The following is a 26,821-nucleotide window of genomic DNA, read 5'->3' on the forward strand; positions in this document are numbered from 1 at the left end:
CCGTTTTCTTCAGTGCAATTTATTGTTTGTTTCTTGTAACGCCTTCTCATGTAAACATTTCATCTCAAAGCGTCCCTTATTTTATTATATATTGTTAATTCATTATCGTATTTCACATTTAAGGATTACCCATTTACATGCTCAAATCAATTACCCAATACGGCTGTAATCTCCCATAGGGTCCTAATTAAACACACAGAATTAAATCCAATATGTGTTTAAAAAGCACTTAAGTCTAAAAGCGAAAAAAATAAAACAATAACCCAGTATAGGCTTCCTGGTTACCAGAGCGTGTCTTTAAAGGTGCAATTTTCTCAGAGAGATATGTTGGTGCAGTATTCAGAAGACATTTATAGGCTAAACACCTGTAAAATAATGTGGCCAAGGCGTATGAAGATTGTTTCAAGATCGTACGAGAAAGAGATAGGAGATAGCGGCAAACTTTTAATTAATTGTTGGTAAAAACTTGAATGAGAACAGTCGAGAATGGGATTTTCCATGGTGTGATATAAACAAACAATCAAAGACTCAACGGAAATTTATGTGTAATAACCATTGTATAATGGTGATAATGTTGTAGTGATGCGTACGTTTAGAAAGGTATATAACTTTGAAGAGAATGTAAGCTACACTGAGAATGCGAGACTTGGAATATTAATGTCACGTTTGCCATCTTGTAATGAAGATCTATAAAGTTGTGCTTACAACCAACATCTTGGTGTGTCAGCCTCAGTACCTCAACTCGTATTCCCAAGGCTACGAGCGCAGTACCATTCATTTTGCCGACTACTTAATTTAAGTACAGGATTGACAACATGCTTTTTTTTTGTCTTTCAGAATTTGAAGCAAACATGACTAGTTATCGGAATCATTATGCGGCGTTCGTCATTCTTACGATGGTATTCATTAGTCACGGCTTTGGTAAGCATCCGAATATGAGAATACGTCCATAGTGGACGATATAGATTTTATATGCCCATATGATCATGGTTGTGAAAAAAATTGCACAGTATGATTCGTGCTCTTGACATCGAGTTGACTTTGGCGGTACTTTCGTCTAGTATTTATTTTATACTTTGTCATTGTATTTATGGCCACAGCAATAAGCTCTATACTTCAGAAATGCACATTATGAAGTTGAAGTTGAAGTTGGTGCACAATGACAGTTTGTGCACATTTATTTGCATTCCAAGGCCACCGGCCCATATGCAAAGGGTTACATTACTTAATTTAAATATAACATACAGAAACACCATACAAAAAGGTGTCGGAAAGAGTAATTAATCTTAAACTTGTGTAGTACAAACAGTCTTCATTCTGAGATTGAAAGCTTGCTTTTTTTACTCCAATGCACATTATCATAGCATTCAATGTTGTACAGGGCGTCATAAAGACCCTGACATGGCAAGTTGTCAGATGTTGGCAGAGCTAACGCTGAGCAATTAGGCGAATTTGCATGATTGATCGACAATACTTAAACAAATAATGAATACCTCCAGAAACTAAACCAAGTTCGACTACCGTTGTTGATGGTACAGAGATGATGTAACAATCAAAGACCGTGACCTTGCGTAGTGTAGAAGCACTAAAATGAAACATTTTAACAGTTTCCAGAATAAGATTCTTTACACCAGATATTTACAGCCGCTACAGTCATGATTTTTCAGGTTAAGCAATCATGCTAGAGCTGACTCGCAGGGCACACATTATTACGCACTGCTTGCTTACGTAATCAAGACATAGTGACATCATTCCGGTAAAAAGCCTCCTCCCCTCAAAGATGTTACCGTAAAATATTTCACTCTCGTCGGCAAACACTGCTATTCGTTCTCGAACATAACACATCACGCCCAAGGATAACTTTATTCTCACTTCTATTTTTATTTGTCTACCAGGTCAACAGGATAACACGTGTGAATCTTATCAGTACTCCTGCGAAAAAGATACCCTGTGCATTAGCAGAACCCTTGTATGCGACGGAATTCCAAACTGTCCGTATGTAGACGACGAACGGAATTGCCGTAAGTCTGATAATCTCGCCACAGTCTCTTGACAAAAACAGAGTCGCCTATCTGAAACCCAGTTCAGCAATGTATTCACTGCTTTTATTGAGTCTGTGTCCGATGTGTGAACGCGAGTATGTGTGTGCGAGATCTACGGCGTGATGAGGGGTTGTGGTCAGGAAAATTGTAACAACATAGCTCGGTTATTAAACCACTCTTATAAAGTGAGGGATTTCGCTTGGATCTGGGATTTACCTTGTGAGGTCGAATCCGGTCAAGAATTTACCGAATCCTTGTACTGTATGATCACATGGACGCATAGACTTGTGCTTGAGAGTTTATGGACGAAGGCATTATGCAAAAGACAAAGTCAGAGGGTTGCCTTCATCAACTTACGTTTTCCGATCTACTAGTATTACACAACTTTGTAGCCTGTTTGATTGGGACAGGTGTGTTAGTAAGAAGGTATGAACGGCAAGCGAGGGTATTTGGTTGCGCTTATAAGGCCTCTGGAGTGAAAATTAGCATATTTCACCTAAATATGCCGATTTTCATCCCAAAGGTCTTATATCTACAACCAATACCCATGCGCGTGATTGTCGTTTTCGTCCACGGTACTACACCTATTGTAACCGCACTGTAAAATGATAAGGTTAAATACAATTAAACCATGTTGTTATTTCGGACGCGAAGTCGGGATGCGGGTTCTGGGGCCTCGGCAAAAAAACTCTACAACAAGAAAGTGTCAATACAGGCCGGGAGCGTACTTGCACAGTTGTGTCCTCAGGGCTTGGACAGCATTAACAGGGATGAGGGGAGGGGGAGGGCTGATGCAATTGGATGTAGGGTCAGCACTTTCCGTGCAACGGTTTAGCGGAAGGCCGGTTCATTTCATGCATGAATCTGGGGGAGAGTCGCAACTTTTTGAGCATGGAAATGGAAATAGAAAATATGAGATAAACTTATATTGTAAACACTCTACTGAGACCTAAATGCACAACAGCAAGGTCTTTGAAGTGCACGGGGAAATTAAACACCATAATTGATGAACAAGACTGCGGTAAATATTCCCAATCATTTTGGCTTCATGTTATCTTATTTACAAAGTCATATTTACTTCATATGATTGATGTGAATGAAATAAGTGCTTGTTCAGGAGTGCACGCAGCAGTGTAATCTCTATCCATTTACTGTTCTAATCCTGTGGTAAATCTGCTTGTGTAATCTCTATCCATTCACTGTTCGTATCCTGTGGTAAGTCTGATTGTGTAATCTCCATCCATTCACTGTTCTCATCCTGTGGTAAGTCTGATTGTGTAATCTCTATATCGATTCACTGTTCTCATCCTTTGGTAAGTCTGATTGCGTAATCTCTATCCATTCACTGTTCTCATCCTGTGGTAAGTCTGATTGTGTAATCTCTATCCATTTACTGTTCTAATCCTGTGGTAAGTCTGATTGTGTAATCTCTATCCATTCACTGTTCTCATCCTGTGGTAAGTCTGATTGTGTAATCTCTATCCATTCACTGTTCTCATCCTGTGGTAAGTCTGATTGTGTAATCTCTATATCGATTCACTGTTCTCATCCTGTGGTAAGTCTGATTGTGTAATCTCTATCCATTCACTGTTCTCATCCTGTGGTAAGTCTGATTGTGTAATCTCTAACTATTCACTGTTCTCATCCCGTGGTAAGTCTGATTGTGTAATCTCTATCCGTTCACTGTTCTCATACTGGGATGCATGTCTTCTGTAGATAGAATTGGAATAGCCACAGAATGCTTGGAAATCTACCATGCATTGCGTATTTCAATGATTTTATTTTCGATTTCTAGAATTATGCTGTTGCTCATAAGCACAGACAAACACTAGCTTCTGATGTCTTTGCTGGCAATGGAAGTACTAAATGCAACAAGTCATCGTTGATGATACAGTCCCCACTTGTTAATGGGAACTTTGATGACAAGTCCTCAGAGAGGATAGAGTCCTCTTCATTAATTGAGTTATGGCTAAGGACATGAAAAAATTGTAACAAAATGGCTGCCATGCGGCCATGTTAGATCATATCATGAAACAAATTGACATGCATATGTATGACATAGATTAATGTCCTTGTACCAACTTTGAATAAAATCGGTTGAGATGTGCCTGAGTTATAGCTCCGTACATGAAAAAATCGTAACAACATGGCCACACGGCGGCCATATTGGGTCGTATCACAAAGCAAATCAATTTGCATATGTATGACAAAGGTCAATGTCCTTGTACCGAGTTTGAATAAAATCGGTTGAGATTATCAAAAAAACGTAACAAAATGGCCGCTTTGCGGCCATGTTGGATGGTATCACAAAGCAAATCGACGTGTATATGTATGACATATGTAGTAATCCTTGTACCAAGTTTGAATGAAATCGCTCCAGGCATCTCTGAGATATCTGAGTGAACGGACGGACGGACGGACGCACGCACGGACGCAAGGACATGACCAAACCTATAAGTCCCCCCGGACAGTGTTCATGGGGATTAAAAATCAGAGAATTATAGATGTAAAACTATAGTAATAATATCTGTAGCTTAAGTTTCATGCATTTCCTCAATCTTGAGACAAATATAGCTTGTCTGTGAATAGAATAATAAAACAGGCAGCTGAAACGCGTACCTTAAACATCAAAACTATATTATAAAATGCGTCCGTCCGTTCAGATATCTCAGAGATGCCTCTAGCGATTTCATTCAAACTTGGTACAAGGATTACTTCATATGCCATACATATGCACGTCGATTTGTTTTGTGATACAATCCAATATGGCTGCCGTGAGCCATTTTATTATGATTTTTTCATGTACAGAGCTATAACTCAGACATGTTTCAACCAATTTTATTGAAAGTTGGTACAATTACAAAATTACAATTTGTAATTGCTTATGTAATACATTTTCCTAATTACAGTGATATATCCACAAATAATGCGTCAGATTTGATGAAACTTCGTACAGATTGTTGATCCTATAGTGTTGTAAATACTGCATCAAACTTTATGAAATATGGTACCGGTGATAATCTTTCAGTGTTAGGATAGTATGCAAAAATGTTTGGCAACATCCTGTCGATTAATTACTAATTGAATCATTTAATGACCTTTTGTAATTAGGATGGCGGCCTACATTGGTTTTATGTTTTCACCACCATGGAACTCATTCTTGGCCATTGAGCGCCATCTGTATCGCAGTATTTTCATCACAGACCTAATTAATGAAGAGGACTCTATCCTCTCTGAGGACTTGTAATTCAAGTACCCAGTCACAAGTGGGGAGTGTGTCATCAACGATGACTTGTTTAATTTTATGATGCCATATCTGCAGTCGAGAATAACTCACAGATGTAGCCTTGGCTCTTAGCTTATCAGTGTTTACATATTACTAAACAATGTCAAATTTTTTTTAATTCAGCCACCACGGTAGGCGTGCCAGGAATAACAACTCAAGGAGGCTCGGTAAGTTAGCTGTGTGACAAAAAAGTACAAAAAATCAATATCATGACGATTATTGTGCCCAATGTGCAAAAAGCTCATTGTTGTGAAACAATGCTATTTTAGTAAGGGACTGTTCAGTTTTTACGGCCGGGGGGGCCGGCAAAATCCAGGGGGGAGGTCATCATCATTTTGGAATCCGCAAAGGGGGGGGGGGGTTCATCGCTTTTTCGCTGGTAGGAAAGGGGGGGTCACCACATTTTCAAAAACATAATACCAACAATAAAGTTCACTTTATGCCATGGCGGCCCCACTACAATAAATATACATTATGTATTACCCATGACCCTCTTAACGGGCAGACGCCTTTGGCGGCCCACTCCAATTAGGTTTACTTCATGCGATGGCCATGATCGACCCTCTTTACCGGCGGGCCACCTGCGGCGGTCCATTACAATAAATTGACTTAATGTAATACCCATGGCAATCTTAATGGCCGCACGCCTTCAGCAGCCCTGTCCAGTAAAGTTTACTTTATGCAATAGCCATGATCGACCCTCTTTACCGGCGGGCCACCTTTAGTGGCCCACTAGAATAAAGTTGACTTTACGTAATGGCCCATGACCCTCTTAACCGGAGGGCTGCCTTTGGCGAACCACTCCAATAAAGTTTACTTTAGGGACCGTCTCATATTGTCGCAGAAGTTCAAAAAGCGAAATTTATTCGTTTAGGGGGGAGGGGGTTTGACCTCCATTCAATTAGTGAACTTCACTTTCGCACTTTTATTTTGTGATCACAAGTTTTCGTGTGTTTATTTTAAATTAAAGAAAAACTGCACACTCGTGCCAACAAATTTGTAACTGTTTCCATCTCGTTTGTGCCCCAAACACAATTTACCGATAGGAACATTGTATACTAAACGTTTCATTCATCAAATTATACAAAGACAAAAAGTATCATTTTTTTTAAAAATGTGCTATTTATAAGCGTCTGCTCTAACCACTAGATGTCTTTATTCTCACTTATTATGCACCTGGTCATAGTCGTTTTAATATGGTTGAACATGCCTGGGCCCCCTTGTCAAAGTTTTTCGCTTATTTACCGCCCCTACCAAGTACAAATTGCGTGTTCACAAAGACCAAGAACAGCACAAGAGATGCAAAAAGGAAATGTAAAATAAAATGATTCAGAAACTTTTATGTGGTAAAATGCCCTGTTAGTACTCAAATCTGATCATTTACTTTAATTGTAATGTGGCAAGGGGAATACGTCTTTAGTAGCTATAGCAAAATGCAACATTGTACTCTCAGGCAGACATGAAGATTTCGCACTTTTGAAGTTTCGTTTAGGGGGAGGGGGAGGGGGTTTTGATCTAAACGAAGAAATTTCGTTTCTTGAACTTCTGCGACAATCTGAGACGGTCCCTTATACAATGTCCATGGACATAAGTTGTCTATGGAAATGAAGTTAAAAATTGCCTTACAGTCGTCCTAATTAACAGACGTGTCAATGGATGTGGCTGAGAAGTTTGTGCACTGGCATCTCTGCTACACGAATAAAGTGCGCCGCGTACCGTAGTTCAAATCCAAACCATGCGTGTAAATTTGACATATGGGTTTTGGTTATTTTTCAGCGGGGGGGGGGGGGGGGGGGGGATCAAATTTTTTCGTCTGACAAAGGGGGGTCATCTTTTTTTCACGAAAAATGCATGGGGGGTCTATATTTTTTTGAACACCGGCGACAAGATTTTGCCGCCCCCCCCCCCAGGCCGTAAAAACTGAACACTCCCTAAGCATGAAAGATTCTGTAGAGTTTTGCCTGTCCTCAGGCCACTTTCGGGTATTACCATAGTCCCTTCGAATAAACTAACATTAGGCCTACTGCCACTAAGCCATGGTTTAGGATGACCCTTTGTCTGTTTGTTTCCTGGCCCTATTGTTACTTCTAATGATGCAGAATATGATAAGTTGACCACTTTTGATGTCACATAAGCTTATTTCAAACTAATTACTTACACTATGTCTCAATTCCTTGGATGAAATTAAAATTTCCATTTTCACAATAATATGGATATCAAGAGTTCATCTAGTTCACAGGCTTCGAAAATGACTGCACCAAGCAGAAGAGCGGCAAAGTATTGACTAAATTTTACCTTAAAATTGTATGCGAGGCGCATCCTACGTTAAGGTAGTATGCACTGGGTAACATTTTGAAAAACATTTTAAATGCCAATGGTCGATATTTAACGTGGCGACTGCGCGCGGATCACGAGATATCGATAAAAACATGTCCTCAAAAAAGTATAAATTTGAATTCCGGTGGCCCACCTAAATTCAGCTTCCGAACATCGAACGTTCGGCACTGGGGCCATTGTCAACTAGGCTATGGAGTACGAGTCTACGCTGACGCTGCTGTACGCCACAGTACCACTCGCTACGGTGATCGGTCATGCACCATGGGAGAAAGCCGAGTTTTACTGACTCGGAGAAAAAACGAAAAACAAAGTTTGCTGATTCCACCAGAATTTGCGTAGGTGACTAGCACCGTTACGTGCGGTTGATGCATAGCGGCCGCCGCGTGGTATGCACGCATACCACGCGGCGGCCGCTATGTATCGAACCACGCGTAACTGTGTGGCAGACGACAAAATGTAGTCATCAGAGGCGGCTAATATTTTACACGTAAAAACTGATATCTATGTAGTATTGGTTAAAAATATAATAGAACTGAGTGAAAATAATGCAAACGACGAAAACTAAGGAGAAGTTTCAAAATGTTAACTTACCTGAAGTGAGGTAATTATGCTGTATATAAAGTCTTCGCAGTGGGAGGTAAATTAATCGCGTCGTTCGAACTTATTATGGACTCCCTAGAATATCGTCAATCAGCACAACAACAAACCTTCGGGGGATTTCGGGTCATAATCAGAAACGATCATAAAACTTCGAGATGTGAAAAATACGCTCGGGAAATGATATGTTTTTATCGATATCTCGCGATCCGCGAGCAGTCGCCACGTCACATATCGACCGTCGGCATTAAAAACATGTGTTTTAAAAATGTTACCAAGTGGGAGTGCCTCTTTAACATGAACCACAACAAGTGGCGTATCAGAAAAGAAGTGAACAATTTCTAGTGCCCGAATACCTGTCACCGAGGCGCATTCTACCTAAAGATGTAGTGCTACACGGTGATGAACATATTGAGCTTGTAAACGGATTATTTTCTACTCCGATGGCTTAAAAATTGCGTATTGCGTACAATACTGCTGTTGATTGTTTTCTACCTTTTACTACATTTGACAGACACAAACACCAACACCATCAATGGAGTCTAAACAACCGGGAGGGCGAGGGCCAGGTCCTGTAACATCTAGCACGAAGAGAACAATAGAGCCCAACACGTTGGCAATGACATCAATTGACGCCTGACCAATCACGTACACGTTACCGACAGTGGCATCTCCCGGCACCAACCAGTCACTGGCAACAGCATCTTCAAAATATATTGCAACAACTCCTTTACCTTCATCGTCAAAGACACAAGGTGCAACAGAAGTAAGTCATTTGCACTGCATGAAAACCGTACAGTACTTATTGTATTAGCATGGATTATTGCCTGTATTTTAGCTGTATAGTGCATCACGGTCACTCCCCAAAATGTGTGGAGTAGCCGCGAGTGTATATGCAGATGAACACAGTCCAGAGCCATTGCTTATATTTGGCAATTAAACCTGTATTTATGTACACGGACTCATGAGAATTCACGTGTATTATTCTGTAATACAGGCAACATAGTGTGAATTTCTCTGTATTATTGCCTTTTGATGCACTGTTGTACTAAATTAATACTGTCCCATTACGTCACCACTGAACTGGCTGTATCGTGCAATTGCTGCTTGTTTTGAATATAATGAACACATTCAATGCGATGTTGTCTCTACAACACACCCGAATTTCTAGGAACCAATTAGTGATTTTCTCTTAGGCAAAAAATTCAAAATATGAACTGAAAATGTTCACTTGTATAAGTATTATGTCACAATAAATCAACTTATTTCTCTAACATTATTGCCATTAGTTTTTAATTTCATTAAAAGTTTTGTTATTAACATAACGAACAATGTTTATCATGTTAAGCACCAAGAATTAAAAAAAACGAATCAGTACTTAGGATTGATGCCAATCACAGCGCGGCTGGTCTTAACCCACCCGCTACCGTTGAATTAAAGCCGTAACCTCATTCCAAAAGTGCAGATTCCGCCGGAAATCGCACCCAAAAATTGACGAAAGACCGTTTTAGACGCAAAAAGGATTGTAGGTATAAATTCGAAGATGTATTGGAAGCCATCGATTTGGTTTATTGAATAATTGTGGCTTTCACGAGGCAAATTGGTCTCCCAAGCTTGCGATGCATGCGTATAGCGGCCATTGGGTTTCCTGACTTACTTACATGTGTATCGAGCCTCGCGACTGTGTATAACACCACTGACGTCGTCAATCGTGCTAAAAACAGGTGTCATTGTAACTTACAGACATATTTTGGTACTAGAAAAATTTAAATTACCCAAGATTACCAATACTTAAATTAAAAATAGTCACCTTAACCCTAAGTTAACTCCATGGAGAAAATTAAAGTTTTCAACTTTCGAAAAACTAAGACGGTGAAAAGTTTTCTTACACCAAGAGCTTTGACATGAACCCCACAATTGGTATAGCAGAACGGAAGACAATATCTGTCACTAAGGTGCATTCTACTGTAAGATGTAGTTTTACATGGTAATGAACATATTGAGCATGTAAACGGATTATTTTGTACTCCGATCGCTTAAAAAGTTGCGTATTGTCTACAATACTGCTGTTGATTGTTGTTTACCCTTTCTTCCATTTGACAGACACAAACACTAACACCATCAACGGAGTCTGAGAAACCACAAGGGCGAAAGCCAAGTACTGTAACATCTAGCACGAAGAGAACAATGGAGCCCAGCACGTTGGCAATGACATCAATTGATGCCTCACAAATCACGTACACGTTACCGACAGTGGCATCTACCGGCACCAACGAGTCACTGGCAACAGCATCTTCAAAATATACTGCAAAAACTCCGTTTCCTTCATCCTCAAAGACACAAGGTGCAACCGAAGTAAGTCACTTGCACTGCATAAAAACCGTACAGTACTTACAGTATTAGTATGGATTATTGCTACTATTTTAGCTGTATAGTGCATCACGGCCACTCCCCAAAATGTTTGGAGTGACCGTGAGTGTATATACAGATGAATTATAGTCAAGAGTCCATTGCTTATATTCTGTGTTCATCTACAAAGATTCATGTGAATTCACGTGTATTATTCTGTGATACAGGCAATATAGAGTGAATTTATCTGTATTATTGCCTTCTGATGCAGTGTTGCATTAAATTAACACTGTGCCATTAGGTCACCACTGAACCATCTGTATCGTGCAATTGCTGCTTGATTTGAATAGAATGAACACATTCAATGCGGTGTTGTCTCTACAACACACCCGAATTTCTAGGAAACAATTAGTGATTTTCGCTCAGACAAAAAATCCAAAATATGAAGTGAAAATGTTCTCGTGTTTTAAGTATTATGTCATAATTTTCTATAAATCAACTCTTTTCTCTAACATCATTGCCATTAGTTTTGAATTTCATTAAAAGTGTTGTAATTAACATAACAAACAATGTTCATCATGTTAAGCGCGAATTACAAGTCAGTACTCAGAACAGAAGCCAATCACAGCGCAGCTGACCTTAACACTACCACTACATATACCGTTGCATGAATTCGTAAACTCATGCCGAAAGTGCGGGTCGCGCCGGAAATTGCACCCAAAAATGGATAAAAGACCGTTTAGACGCAAAAATGATAACAGATATGAATTCGAAGATGTATTGTAAGCCATCGGTTTGGTTTATTGAATAATTGTGGCTTTTTGTGTGGCAGATTGGTCTCCGACCTCGGCGATGTGTGCGTATAGCGGCCATTGGGTTACCTGACCTGCCCTTTTTCTAATGCATATATCCACACAGCAGCCGCCGCGTATCGAACTACACGCGACTGTGTATAACACAACAGACGTCATCAGTCATGCTAAAGACTGGTGTCATTGTAACTAACAGACAAATTTTGGTACTAGAGAAACGTAAATTACCAAAGATTCCAATACTTCAATTAAAAATAGCCACCTTAACCCTGTGTTAACTCTATGGAGAAAATTAAGGTTTTCAACTTTCGAAAAACTAAGACGGTGAAAAGTTTTCTTACACCAAGAGCTTTGACATGAACCCCACAATTGGTATAGCAGAACGGAAGACAATATCTGTCACTAAGGTGCATTCTACCGTAAGATGTAGTGTTACATGGTGATGAACATAACGAGCTTGTAAACCGATTACTTTGTAGTCCGATCGCTTAAAAAGTTGCGTATTGTCTACAATACTGCTGTTGATTGTTGTTCTACCCTTTCTTCCATTTGACAGACACAAACACCAACCCCATCAAGGGAGTCTGAGAAACCACAAGGGCGAGGGCCAAGTACTGTAACATCTAGCACGAAGAGAACAATGGAGCTCAACACGTTGGCAATGACATCAATTGACGCCTCACAAATCACGTACACGTTACCGACAGTGGCATCTCCCGGCACCAACGAGTCACTGGCAACAGCATCTTCAAAATATACTACAACAACTCCTTTACCTTCATCCTCAAAGACACAAGGTGCAACCGAAGTAAGTCACTTGCACTGCATAAAAACCGTACAGTACTTACAGTATTAGCATGGATTATTGCTTGTATTTTAGCTGTATAGTGCATCACGGCCACTCCCCAAAATGTTTGGAGTGACCGTGAGTGTATATACAGATGAATTATAGTCAAGAGTCATTGCTTATATTCTGTGTTCATCTACAAAGATTCATTTGAATTCACGTGTATTATTCTGTGATAAAGGTAACATAGTGTGAATTTATCTGTATTATTGCCTTCTGATGCACGTGCATTAAATTAACACTATACCATTAGGTGACCACTGAACCATCTGTATTGTGCAATTGCTGCTTGATTTAAATAGAATGAACACATTCAATGCGGTGTTGTCTCTACAACACACCCGAATTTCTAGGAACCAATCAGTGATTTTCGTTCAGACAAAAAATCCAAAATATGAACTGAAAATGTTCTCGTGTTTTAAGTATTATGTCACAATTTTCTATAAATCAACTCTTTTCTCTAACATCATTGCCATTCGCTTTTAATTTCATTAAAAGTGTTGTAATTAACATAACAAACAATGTTCATCATGTTAAGCGCGAATTACAAGTCAGTACTCAGAACAGAAGCCAATCACAGCGCAGCTGACCTTAACACTACCACTACATATACCGTTGCATGAATTCGTAAACTCATGCCGAAAGTGCGGGTCGCGCCGGAAATTGCACCCAAAAATGGATAAAAGACCGTTTAGACGCAAAAATGATAACAGATATGAATTCGAAGATGTATTGTAAGCCATCGGTTTGGTTTATTGAATAATTGTGGCTTTTTGTGTGGCAGATTGGTCTCCGACCTCGGCGATGTGTGCGTATAGCGGCCATTGGGTTACCTGACCTGCCCTTTTTCTAATGCATATATCCACACAGCAGCCGCCGTAATTCGAACTACACGCGACTGTGTATAACACCACAGACGGCATCAGTCATGCTAAAGACTGGTGTCATTGTAACTAACAGACAAATTTTGGTACTAGAGAAACGTAAATTACCAAAGATTCCAATACTTCAATTAAAAATAGCCACCTTAACCCTGTGATAACTCTATGGAGAAAATTAAGGTTTTCAACTTTCGAAAAACTATGACGGTGAAAAGTTTCTTACACAAAGAACTTTGACATGAACCCGCACAAGTGGTATAGCAGAAAGGGAGACAATATCTGTCACTAAGGCGCATTCTACCGTAAGATGTAGTGTTACATGGTAATGAACATATTGAGCTTGTAAACCGATTACTTGTACTCCGATCGCTTAAAAAGTTGCGTATTGTCTACAATACTGCTGTTGATTGTTGTTCTACCCTTTCTTCCATTTGACAGACACAAACACCAACCCCATCAAGGGAGTCTGAGAAACCACAAGGGCGAGGGCCAAGTACTGTAACATCTAGCACGAAGAGAACAATGGAGCTCAACACGTTGGCAATGACATCAATTGACGCCTCACAAATCACGTACACGTTACCGACAGTGGCATCTCCCGGCACCAACGAGTCACTGGCAACAGCATCTTCAAAATATACTACAACAACTCCTTTACCTTCATCCTCAAAGACACAAGGTGCAACCGAAGTAAGTCACTTGCACTGCATAAAAACCGTACAGTACTTACAGTATTAGCATGGATTATTGCTTGTATTTTAGCTGTATAGTGCATCACGGCCACTCCCCAAAATGTTTGGAGTGACCGTGAGTGTATATACAGATGAATTATAGTCAAGAGTCCATTGCTTATATTCTGTGTTCATCTACAAAGATTCATGTGAATTCACGTGTATTATTCTGTGATACAGGCAATATAGAGTGAATTTATCTGTATTATTGCCTTCTGATGCAGTGTTGCATTAAATTAACACTGTGCCATTAGGTCACCACTGAACCATCTGTATCGTGCAATTGCTGCTTGATTTGAATAGAATGAACACATTCAATGCGGTGTTGTCTCTACAACACACCCGAATTTCTAGGAAACAATTAGTGATTTTCGCTCAGACAAAAAATCCAAAATATGCACTGAAAATGTTATCGTGTTATAATGTCACAATTTTCTATAAATCAACTCTTTTCTCTAACATCATTGCTATTAGTTTTTAATTTCATTAAAATGTTGTAATCAACATAACGATAATGTTTATCAGGTTAAGCGCCAATTTAAAAACGAGTCAGTACTCAGAACAGAAGCCAATCACAGCGCGGCTGACCTTAACCCTACCACTACATATACCGTTGCATGAATTCGTAAACTCATGCCGAAAGTGCGGGTCGCGCCGGAAATTGCACCCAAAAATGGATAAAAGACCGTTTAGACGCAAAAATGATAACAGATATGAATTCGAAGATGTATTGTAAGCCATCGGTTTGGTTTATTGAATAATTGTGGCTTTTTGTGTGGCAGATTGGTCTCCGACCTCGGCGATGTGTGCGTATAGCGGCCATTGGGTTACCTGACCTGCCCTTTTTCTAATGCATATATCCACACAGCAGCCGCCGCGTATCGAACTACACGCGACTGTGTATAACACAACAGACGTCATCAGTCATGCTAAAGACTGGTGTCATTGTAACTAACAGACAAATTTTGGTACTAGAGAAACGTAAATTACCAAAGATTCCAATATTTCAATTACAACCCTTTTCAGAATTAGAGCGCGAAGCCACTGCAGTGAACTGCAATAAAACTGCTCACACTAATTAGTTTCAGCTGTAGCCAGCTGGCAAAGTCCACAACATTGTATGTCCCATGCAGACAGTTTGTCTGGGGAAGTTGAAATAAAAAACACTTGTACATGGACCAGTGCATGGTAATGTTACATTGTATCTTAATCTTGAACACAGGGTGCCAATCGTAAACTCTCATTTACAACTCGAGCCTCAGACAGAGCTAGTTTTGCCTTTGTACAAGCAGCCTTTTTGATCTTTATCAAGTAGCCTTGTTCAACACCAAAGTGGCCACGGTTACAGCTGAAACTAATTCATGTAAGCAGTTTTATTGCAGTTCACTGTAGTGGCTTCGCGCTCTAATTCTGAAAAGGGTTGTAAAAATAGCCACCTTAAGGCTGCGTTCACAAAAAACGATTAGGGGGGGGGGGCTGGAGGAATTCAGGGGGGGATTCGAAATTGTTTGGGGTAGTAGAGGGGGGGGGGGGGACTTGAAAATTTTGCTCTACCTGTAGGGGGGGACTTGAAAATTTTTGGTTCCCTTTTGTGTTTTACATTTTCCTATTCCAAGTTTTTGTAGATAATTCAATGAAAAATGAATACCATTTTTAATGTCATCATAGTAATAATTTAACAAAATTTAGAACCATTTTGTCACATTTCATGACTTGTATCTCGAAAAAATCTAAATGTGTGGTTTGTCGTAAAAAACAAACTTGAGCCTCCAAACCTGGGCAGAAGCTGCAACTGTTAATGATTTCTGCAATATTTCTATGCAATGGAACAACTATAGTTTCCTGCTATCTCCCTACAGCATGCGCAAACACACAATATTTAGTTTGTCAACAAAGCCTGTATATATAAATATAAATACGTATTTGGTGATAATTTAATTGGAGTCCAGGCTGACAGTCAGTTGTCAGTGTTTTAATGCATGGTACACATATATAGGCTGTGATAGCATAGCTGAATACTAGACAATTCAACATGCTGTAGGGAGTAGAACAAGAATGCAGTTGTAAAACTGAACAAAAATATTGCCAAATTATCAAAGTTAATACAGCTACTGCCTACGGGTAGTGTCACTATCATTAATGCTGTCCTCCTGCAGTGTCACTGTCACTGCATACCTGATCAGTGCAAGAGATAGCTCTGACTCTGATGTACATGCAGAAGAGTTTGGGTCAAATGATGCTCATGACAGTGAAACATACTTGTACACAAGATCAGGCCAGAGAGCAACACATGGAAGAACACATAGAAATATTTGAATTCTGGCATATGAGAATAATCAAATACGGGTATTAAAGAAAAAGATGGGGTCACCATGCTTGATTTTCTAAATTTTCACATTCTTGTATAAAATGTTACAGAATCTGATGTAAAACTTTGAACAGTAAGACTAAAAGAAAAAATATGTGACCAAATGGAATTATTTATTTTTTAAACAAATTTAAAATTATTACACCCAAAATTTCAGAGATTAAAACATTTATTTGATGAAACATTTTACCTTCCAGTGTTGTCAATTTTGAGTAGCATCTAATCCATATATGTCTTGTAGTTTTGAAACAAATTTTGGTAGGTCACTGTGCAATATGGCAATTAGCCAAAATTCACAATTTTCCTACTCTCTCATGATTGTCATTTGTGTGCTCTTCAGCAGGAGCAATTGACCTGGCCAGAGTTGGATTAACTCATGTTGGCTTTTAGACCAATAAATCTAAAAAATTCACTGATGCATTTTATGAACTTGCCTTGGGAATATGACTATAGAAAGTGCTAAAACAGGTTGTGTTGAACACCTGTGAGCGGAACGGCGCTATACATGTTTATTTTTTCTGCGCTCACTCCTTTACAAATATGCGGGCCTGTGATAGTTGGGGGGGACTTGAAAAATTTTGACCATATAGAGGGGGGGCATTTGAAATTTTTTTGGGGTACTTAGGGGGGGATCTGAAAAAAAATAAGATTTCAATCGAAATTCCTCCAGCCCCCCCCCTATCGTTATTTGTGAACGCAGCCTAACCCTGTGATAACTCTATGGAGAAAATTAAGGTTTTCAACTTTCGAAAAACTAAGACGGTGAAAAGTTTTCTTACACCAAGAGCTTTGACATGAACCACAACAAGTGGTATAGCAGAAAGGAAGACAATATCTGTCACTAAGGCCCATTCTACCTTAAGATGTAGTGTTACATGGTGATGAACATAACGAGCTCGTAAACCGATTATTTTGTACTCCGACCACTTCAAAGAGTTGCGTATTGTCTACAATACTGCTGTTGCTTGTTTTCCACCTTTGACTGCATTTGACAGACACAAACACAAACCCCATCAAGGGAGTCTGAGAAACCACAAGGGCGAGGGCCAAGTACTGTAACATCTAGCACGAAGAGAACAATGGAGCCCAGCACGTTGGCAATGACATCAATTGACGCCTCACAAGTCACGTACACGTTACCGACAGTGGCATCTCCCGGCGCCAACGAGTCCCTGGCAACAGCATCTTCAAAATATATTGCGACAACTCCGTTAACTTCATCGACAAAGACGCAAGGTGCAACCGAAGTAAGTCATTTGCACAGCATGAAAACTGTGCAGTACTTATAGTATTAGCATGAATTATTGCCAGTAAATCGTGCATCGCGGTCACCCAACAAAATATGTGGAGTGACCCAGAGTGCATATGCAGATGAATACAGTCAAGAGTCCATTGCTTATATTCGGCAAGTAAAGGTATACAGTCACCTGTATTCTAAATATGCCCATATATGGTCAAAGGGGAGTTCCTTGGTATTCAAAATGCCCACGTGAGGGCGCTTTTTAATAAAAAAATCGGCCACCCACTTAAAATCTGCTTTGTTAGATTTTCTATTTCCATGGTCACCGTGGGAAAATTCGAACAGGTGACAGTATACCTTTAAGCCTTTATTCATGTACTCGGACTCATGTGAATTCACGTGTATTACTCTGTGATACAGGCAACATAGTGTGAATTTATCTGTATTATTGCCTTTTTGTGCAGCGTTGCATTAAATTAACACCGTGCCATTAGGTCACCACATCTGTATCGTGCAATTGCTACTTGATTTGAATATAATGAACACATTCAATGCGGTGTTGTCTCTACAACATACCAAGGTCTCGTACGTACATATGGAGTATACTCTGTGTCCTTTTTACGCCACTGAGATTGTCTGTAGGTTGTAATTCTTGAAAATGCCAGAGAAGTAAAACATTACAGCCCCTAGCATCATCCTTCTTGCTCGAGGGGGGGGGGAGGCAATGCCTCAGAGGGTCGCCGGATATCGAATCAATCCGGTCACCTCAATTTCTAGCAAACAATCAGTGATTTTCAACCAGGTAAAAACCCAAAATTTTCAACTAAAAATGTTCACGTGTTTAAGTATTATGCCAGAATTTTCTATAAATCAACTCTTTTCTCTAATATAATTGTCATTGGTTTTTAATTTCTTTAAAAGTGTTGTAATCAACATATTATGTTGATTACAACATTAAATGAAAAATGTTCATCATTTTAAGCGCCAATTTAAAAGCGAGTCAGTACTCAGGATAGCATTCCAATCACAGCGCGTCTGGTCTTAACTCTACCGCTACTGTTGCATAAAAATCGTAAACTCATGAATTCACGTGTATCATTCTGTGATACAGGCAACATAGTGTGAATTTATCTGTATTATTACCTTTTGGTGCAGCGTTGCATTAAATTAACACCGTGCCATTGAGTTTAAGGAAACCAGGGCAACTGATTTCAACTCCCAATGACACGATACGACACACAAGTTCATATGACGCCATAAGTCTAAATTTCAAGCAGAATCTCTGATTGCATCAAGTAGGCTTAATCAACAGTTAAGTGGCTACGGGTGTAACTTTAGCCATCTTAGGGAGCATTCGTTTTTTTACGGGGAGGGGGGTTGGTGGAAATCAGGGGGGTTGACTTTTTCGAAACCGTTTTTAGGGGGGGGGAGTTAAATTTTACAATCAGTGATTGGAAGGAGGGGTCAAATTTTACAAAGGTTTGTATGGAGTTTTGGAAAAAAATTGACTTTGGAATTTCACTGAAATGTTGCTTGGTCCTCCATACATAATCTATGAGTAGTCTATAAGAAGCAATTTTCTTTTAAATACAAAACTAGCTAAATCTGTGTATTTATAGACTCTTGATTATTTATATTTATGTACTTGATCAGAGAAGGGTAGTTACCGGTGCATGTGTGGGCAAGAAATTTGATTTTGGAATTTTGCCGAAATGTTGATTCAGTATACATGTTGGTCTATGAAGAGACTATGAATAATTTTTTCCAATGCAAAACTAGGTAAATCTGTGTATTTATGTACTCTTGATTATGGATATTAGTGTACTTGATTAGACTAGGGCGATTACAAGTTCATGTGTGTGCAAGAAATTTGATTTTGGAATTTTACCAAAGATGTTTATTTTCTGTACATTGTGGTATGTGAGAAAACTTTGAATATATTTTGACAACACAAAACTAGCTATAAAAATCTGTGCTTAAAAAAAGTTTGACAATTGATATAAATGTACGAGACAAGAATATTATATTTGAAAGAGCAGATCTGAAAAACCAATATGATATTGGAATTTCACCCAGTGATTATTTGTAAAGTTCAAAAAGGATTCTTTGAAAGTTCACAGGTCAAATGGGAAATTATAAGTCAATTAAGATATTATGGATATGGACTGTGAAATCTGAGGAAGGGTCGTTGGTTTTTGAGCATGAAAATTGGGGTGGGTAACTCTTTTTCCTGCAAACACTTTTGAAGGACCTAATTTTTCAGCACAGGCCCATAGGGTGCGAAGGGTTAATGAATCAAATCTGATGATTTTTTGTTTTGGGGGGGGGTCACATTTTACGATTGATGAACCGGGGGGGGGGTCGAATTTTAGAAATTGGAGGGGGTAGCTTTTTACAATTCATTTGTTCTTAAGTTCCACCGACACCCCCCCCACGTAAAAAACGAATGCTCCCTTATTAATTATGCGAGCCGCGCCCATCAAAAACTAAATAGTTCTTGCCATTCCCAAAGACAACATATGTATCAGACTTCATTCTGACTAAAAATATTGTATCGAGAGACAGACAGACAGACAGACAGGCCACAGAACCTGTTTTTCTCGAGGGTCTATGGACAGACAGAGACACAGAAGTCTGTGCGACAACAGCTCATGTATGTATAAGTCTACTGCTATTACGGTACGGTACATGAGCAAACGTAGCCGACATGCCTCTTTTATACATTCATTCATGCAATTTTGACCGGTAACATTAAAGGTATACTGTCACCTGTTCTAATTTTGCCACAGTTACCATGGAAAGAGAAAATCTAACCAATCACAGATTTTAAGCGGGTGGCCGCTTTTTTTAAAGCAGCGCCCTCACATGGGCATTGTGAATACAAAGGAATGCCCCTTTGACCATATGGGCATATTTAGATTACAGGTGACTGTATACCTTTAAGCTCCTTCAGAAAAGATTGTGGGACGCAGACATTGCTACCACATCTCTCTACTACCGCCACTGCTGTCTCTACTAATGCAGAGAGTTTTCGGTTACAGGTCCGAGGTGTTTCATATTTCGCGCCCTTGGTTGGTCCAGTATCAGGTGGAACGTTGATCACCATCAACGGGTTGAATGTAAATGTGGATGTATTGTTTGTCCTTATTGCCGGCCAACCATGTAACATCATACGGTAAAGTTATTCTGTTTTTAAGGTTGAATACGCCTCGGGGACAGATATTTGGCCTCTCAAACTTTTTCAGTTCTTTCCTGATCTACCACTTGTTAGACTTCATTTTGAAGCTCTTAGTGTAAGACAAATTTTTACCGTCTTAGTTTTCGAAAATCCAAAATTTTATTTTTATCCATAGAGTAAACACAGGGATGGCGGCCATTTTGAATTTCAAATATCAGTAAATCTTGAGTAATTTTTTTCTCCACTACCAAAATTTGCGTGGTGACCCTGATTTTTATTCTTGATTTTGGAAAACAATGGTTTACAGATTCCTCCAGGAAAGTTTGAGAAAAAGTTTAAGTCTTTTACTACCTTAAGTTTAATTTCTTCACGAAATAAGCTTTGATAGCAGATGCGTACCATCGTCACGCCCACGTAGCTGTAAATAAATAAAGCAACACTAAAAGTACAAAGAATTGGTCTGAAAAATGAACACAGAATATGAAAGATGAATAATGTCGATAATATTATTTGATCACAGGAATGAGTTAAAGGAGCACATTTTATCTTCGTGTCTGCCCAGGCTCGAACATTTAGCCACAAAATCATCAAATTTATTTATCATCTTTCAAATGCGGAACAGAGTGTTCCTCAATGAAGATAAATAGCATTTTAGTTGCATCCGACAAGACTGTCGAGTGATCTTTATCATGTAACAAACTGTGTATTTCAGATCGGAAGTGATACTGAAACTAAATATAACTGTGCGTGTTTTTTTGTTTCTCTTTTGCCAAAATTTTACACGGTGACCCCTTTGATTGTTATTGTTGCTTTCGAAAGGGAATGCTTGAAAGATTCCCGAAGGAAAGCTTTAGCAAAAGTGTTTTTCTTTCAATGTCGAGGTGCAAACTATATTAGCTCCTATTCAACTTAATTTATCAACAGTAATATTTATAGTACAACAAACAGCTTTATGAAATTATCTTGTCGATCACTGACATGTACACAGTATTCACAAACGCCACACACCTGTCATAACTTTCCTAGTGGTTGCAGAACACCCCTAATAGAAAACAACAACAAAAACAAAAAACTGAAACAAACGGGACAAACATCTAACAAGTTGTCGATGCTAACTTGTTTAGAAAAAAATTAAACTTCGGTGTAACTTCATGTAAATACTGTAAAAGTTTGATCTTCACATAAAGATTTTTGACATGGAGAGTAAAAAAACCCTGACTATTATATTATTTTTTAGAGATAACGAAATGAAGAACTCGACCAAATGTTACACATCTAGAGTTGACGAGCCGATTGAATCAGATATTACGATGGTATATAAGAATGGAAACTTGACGAGTGACAGAGCGTTTTCTTATAAGCCAGATCCAGAGATATCTGCTATTACACCTCTCAAGCAATTTCAGATGTAAGTCCACTCTTTATTATCTGTTCATACGTATAGTATGTAAGCAAGAGATAGTAATTTGAGGAGTCAATTACGCATTCGTGTACTGTGTAAGCCTTATTACTATCAGCAAAAGCAAAGTATGATCTTTACTTTGCAAAATTGACAATTAACCTATCTTGTACATTCGTTTCAGTGGCGGCCAAAAACAGACTATCAGAGGAGAGAACTTAAACATAATCGGACAAGCCGTCTTTGTCGTGACTGCGATAACGAATGATCCTCCATCGAGTTCTGTTCGGTAAATTTCTATTACAGCCAATTGCTCCTTACCTTCCCGTTTCGATGTCTGCTATGCACATGTTGTGTGTACAGAACGCATGGTGTTTTTGTCACACAGACACTTGGGTCTCTTACATTTTAAAAGTGGTGATTTCTCCTCAGATTACATTAGACTAATTTCAGGCAGTAGGTGTGTTTGTTTATCAAGTAGGCTGTTGATGCATTTGATGTAACCGGTATAGTGACCAAAATTTAAAGACTTGTGAATACACCATCTCTTTTACAGTACCCATTTATTTTTGTAAGATAAAAACACCATGCGATCTGTGCACACAATGTGTGCATACCAGATATTGAAATGGGAAGGTAAGAAGCAACAGGCTGTAAATGATTGTCTTTTCCCTCCGAAATCATTATTTTTACATGTGAATTTTTTACGCATACTTTAAGATGGCTTTCTGACCCTATTGTCCGTATTACGGCAGAAGAGCTTTTTATAGAGTCAATGTGCAATGACCTTTGACCTCCTACTTTGTTTCATCCCCACTGCAACTCAATAATTTTGTCTATCCAATAGGATTGTGAAGCACAGAATTCGACAACAATGTTTTGCCCGTCGCCACAAATTTCCTTTAGAGACCTAAACCACTCCAGCTGCAATGCCTACCGTAACTCTGGGCGTTGGCTGGAAGGTATGCAGACACATGAAGATCGACACAATACTACTGCGAAGGTGAAGCGGGATGTTGAAGATGACTGCATTGCCATAACCTCATCATCCGCGAGCGGCGAAGACATTGAATTCACGGTCGGATTTTACCTCGACGGTGTCGAAAAGTGGCGCCCCCAAAATATCGGTCGATACCTTGATAGGAAGTCCATCTCAATGGCCGTTGTGAAAGACCCCGTGATCAACAAGTTTCCCGGGAAAAATAATATTTACAGTATCAGCGAAAACGCTCAGTATCTTGTCATAACGGTAGGTGGCAGTAACATCCAAGGACGTGCATAGAAATGTAAGGCATGTCAACTCATGAAAATATTTTTGTGACATTATGATTTAGGACGTGACGGAAGGATATAGAGGAGATAGCTATATTATTAAAACCTTTACGATTGCAGTTTATGAATTCACAGATTTGTCATTTCAGTCTCTGTCTCGCTTGAACGCAACGTATTGTTCTTCGAGACCAGCTCGATTGTTTATACAAAACATGCATGAGAAGAAGAGTTCTTATTGTAAAAGGCATAACACTTTGAGAAGTTTGAGAAGCTTTTCAACAGCAGGAATCTCCCCGAAATTGCGTGTCTTGCCAAATTCACCAAACCTATTATGTCCAAGTTTAATTAGTCGGTTTTATGACTTTTGGTCTTTTTCTGTGCCTGAGTGCGTTTGTTTTGCGAGTCTTTCTGTATTTTGTATCAATGTCCTAACCTTAGCACGTGGGTTTGCCTTTTTTGGCTTTTAAAATCTGCTTGTGTTTTATAGCAATGTTGTTTTTTTATCTGGAAATTTTACTGAGCTCTCTTAGCTCAAAAGGGGTTGTAGAGCCAATAAAGTTATTATTATTATTATTATTATTATTAGACATGTTGTCGGCCAATGATGTTAATACTGACTTATTCTCATTGAATGGCGCTCTTGTTGACTTGTTATCACAATAATTTCCTGTTCAATATGTTTCACTGTAATATATATTTTCATGATTATTTTTCACCTGATGGTTGGTACCTATTTTTCATCACTGTCACTCCAGGGGGAACGCCTTAACTGTGGTGCGCAAAAGGAGGACTTCACTGTGGAGGTTGGAGTGGATTACTGCGAGCCAATAATTTCGGTTCATCGACATCAGCTGACCTGCAAACCGCCCAGGGAACAACCGCCATTAAACGTTGAAAACGAGGCTAATCACAGTTATCCTCATGTCAAGGTAAATGGCAAGAACTTTAAATACACCAATATCCCTAACTTAGAATTCGCTGATAAAGCTTTTAGGGAAAATATCAAACCTCCTTAGAAATTTCTTGTCCATCTTTCTTGTAAGAAAGCACAATGTCTCTTGTCATTGAATTTGCTAGTCACGGGATTCTATAGGAATTATGAGTTAAAAGTCGTGTACTTTCACCGTTTCTGTTTTTTGAAAAAAGGTTACTGACTCAGAAATTTGTTGAGTAGGGATTTGATTGTGGGGGCTCTTCCTTTTAAAATTTGTCGCAACTTTAAATCTAAAGAATATCCTTTTAGCCTTAAACCAAGAGATGTAGCTTCTTCCACAGACGAGTCAATAACATCGTAACGCAAATGAAAATGTGTCTGACTCACTCACTCTTTCATTTTATTTAAAGTCCTTGTTTGGTCGTGTTTCATCGCAATATCACTTTTGTGCCTACCGGAATGCATTGAATGCCGACCAATAAATGGTAACTATTGAAGATAAAGTATGATGTCATCAAACTTTGACATCAATGCTTAAATTCTGTCTCACCATAGGTGAAAATCGGCCGCGGCAAGAATTCCATAGGCGTCGGATATCTTCGGTATGTCGTCGTTCAACCATGGATGATTGTCCTGGCTGCGATTGCAGTTTTTCTGTTGATTGTGGCAGTCACTATAACGGTGGTGTGTTTGATTAGGAGAAAGTCAAGACATAAAAACATTTGTGCCTTTGACGGAAGTCGGGTATATGGATTTACAGCCAATGAACGCCGCGGCAGGTTTGTTTGGCAGTTTATTTGCAAGTCGTTGTCCTATCTAACTATCATTTCTTAACCTATTTATCCATTCATCTTATCCATCCTTGTAACAATCAATCAATGTATGTATGTATGTATGTATGTATGTATGTATGTATGTATGTATGTATGTATGTATGTATGTATGTGTGTATGTATGTATGTATGTATGTATGTATGTATGTATGTATGTATGTATGCATGCATGCATGCATGTATTTTATTATGTTTATGTATCTGTCTGTCTGTCCGTTTTGCTCTGTCTTCATTTGCACCAACTTATTCAGGTCACTGTTTATAATTACATCTGCCTCTTCCGATTTAGCTGTATTTCGATCTCAGTGGATAGTAAGTAAATGATGATTCATTATTTTTTTACTTAATTTTACTTTTATATACTTTTTATCGATAGCTTTTTTGTTTGGTTTTATATTACTATATGCGGCTATACTAAGAAACCGCGTGTGTGAAAGCAAATAGGAAACTATTTTCGCTAATTTCCGAAATACTGATATATCGATATGTCTCTTTCAACTAGATTTATCGTTTATCCTGGAAATGTCATCTATTTCTATCTATCTATCTATCTATCTATCTATCTATCTATCTATCTATCTATCTATCTATCTCCCTCCGTCCCTCCCTATCTGTCTAATATCTATCTATCCATCCATCCATCCATCCATCCATCAATCCAGACAGACAGACAGACAGACAGACAGACAGACAGACAGACATCCCCCATCCATCCATCCATCCATGCATAAATCTACCTACCTACCTACCTATGCCAAACATAATTGACAAAATTTCGTTGCAGACTTTACACATTGGAAGGAAATGAATATCACTCTGGATTCGGACCTACGATTAAGAATCAAAGACGTCATGATTGACAGCAAGAGACTGATCCTGCGCACTGATGTCATCCTCGGAAGAGGTTAGTGGAATGTCCGCGTGGAATGATGAGTAGTATTTTGTTGATAATAGAGTTACAAAGGTTTGACTTTTAAAATAGCTAATCACTGTGGTGAATTTTATGCGCAAATCAATGCGCAAATCCATAAGGCCGATACGTAGACAAACTATACCAGACCTTTTGTTGTGTTTATTATTATTGGACAAATGAATGACATACTGGATAAAGTAAGTTTGGAACCAAAATAAATGACCTTATGGTCGAGAAAGTTTACCATTTGTTTCATGGTATTGACAGTAGTTATTGTTTCCAGAAATCTTCATGTTTTGCCATACAATATCGAGTGGACACTTCAGCATCGTTCATGTTATCCATGCCCTCGCAGGTGCCTTTGGGATGGTCATGTCAGGAAGTATGCAAACGACACAATCCAGTGCGTGCTCACCTGGGTATGAGGGTCTCGGACAAGAAGTTGCAGTCAAAATTCTAAAACGTAAGTCGTGTGTGACGCTAGAAGGGACATAATCTCACAGCCTTGACCCAGCAATGAAATATTGCTCCGAAGATTTCATCGAAAAGTCATGGTCCATGGCGAGTAGGCCTACTTGTCGTTTTGTTTCAATTTTAGATTTTTAGTTGTCACGGAACCACTAAATGTTGCAACTAAGTTTGTGACATTGACGGCCGAGTCACTGCAAGTATGCATAATTGTATAGAATCAAGGAATATTTATTTTTCTAATACATGTAATGAACTAATGAGAAAGGGTACTCGTTCAGCTTAATGAGAAGGTGAATTGATAGTGGCTCTATAGGCAACTTAAAAGTATTAT

At 39.0% G+C, this 26,821-nt stretch overlaps 1 protein-coding gene across 1 annotated transcript; it reads left to right on the top strand.

Annotated features, from left to right (window-relative positions):
• The first annotated feature begins 3,046 nt into the window (after positions 1-3,046).
• On the top strand, positions 3,047-25,026 carry LOC139114288 (uncharacterized). The gene is made up of 13 exons (XM_070675896.1): positions 3,047-3,063; positions 5,452-5,495; positions 8,777-9,028; positions 10,366-10,617; positions 11,980-12,231; positions 13,590-13,841; positions 17,246-17,497; positions 20,532-20,665; positions 21,906-22,076; positions 22,252-22,356; positions 22,915-23,316; positions 24,095-24,268; positions 24,829-25,026. The coding sequence occupies exons 4-11, from the start codon at positions 10,450-10,452 to the stop codon at positions 22,979-22,981; spliced, it is 1,401 nt and encodes a 466-aa protein (XP_070531997.1). The 5' UTR covers positions 3,047-3,063; positions 5,452-5,495; positions 8,777-9,028; positions 10,366-10,449; the 3' UTR covers positions 22,982-23,316; positions 24,095-24,268; positions 24,829-25,026.
• Positions 25,027-26,821: the final 1,795 nt, after the last annotated feature.

This window comes from Ptychodera flava, chromosome 16 (genome assembly GCF_041260155.1).
Source record: "Ptychodera flava strain L36383 chromosome 16, AS_Pfla_20210202, whole genome shotgun sequence".
In the NCBI taxonomy this organism is placed as follows: Eukaryota; Metazoa; Hemichordata; class Enteropneusta; family Ptychoderidae; genus Ptychodera; species Ptychodera flava.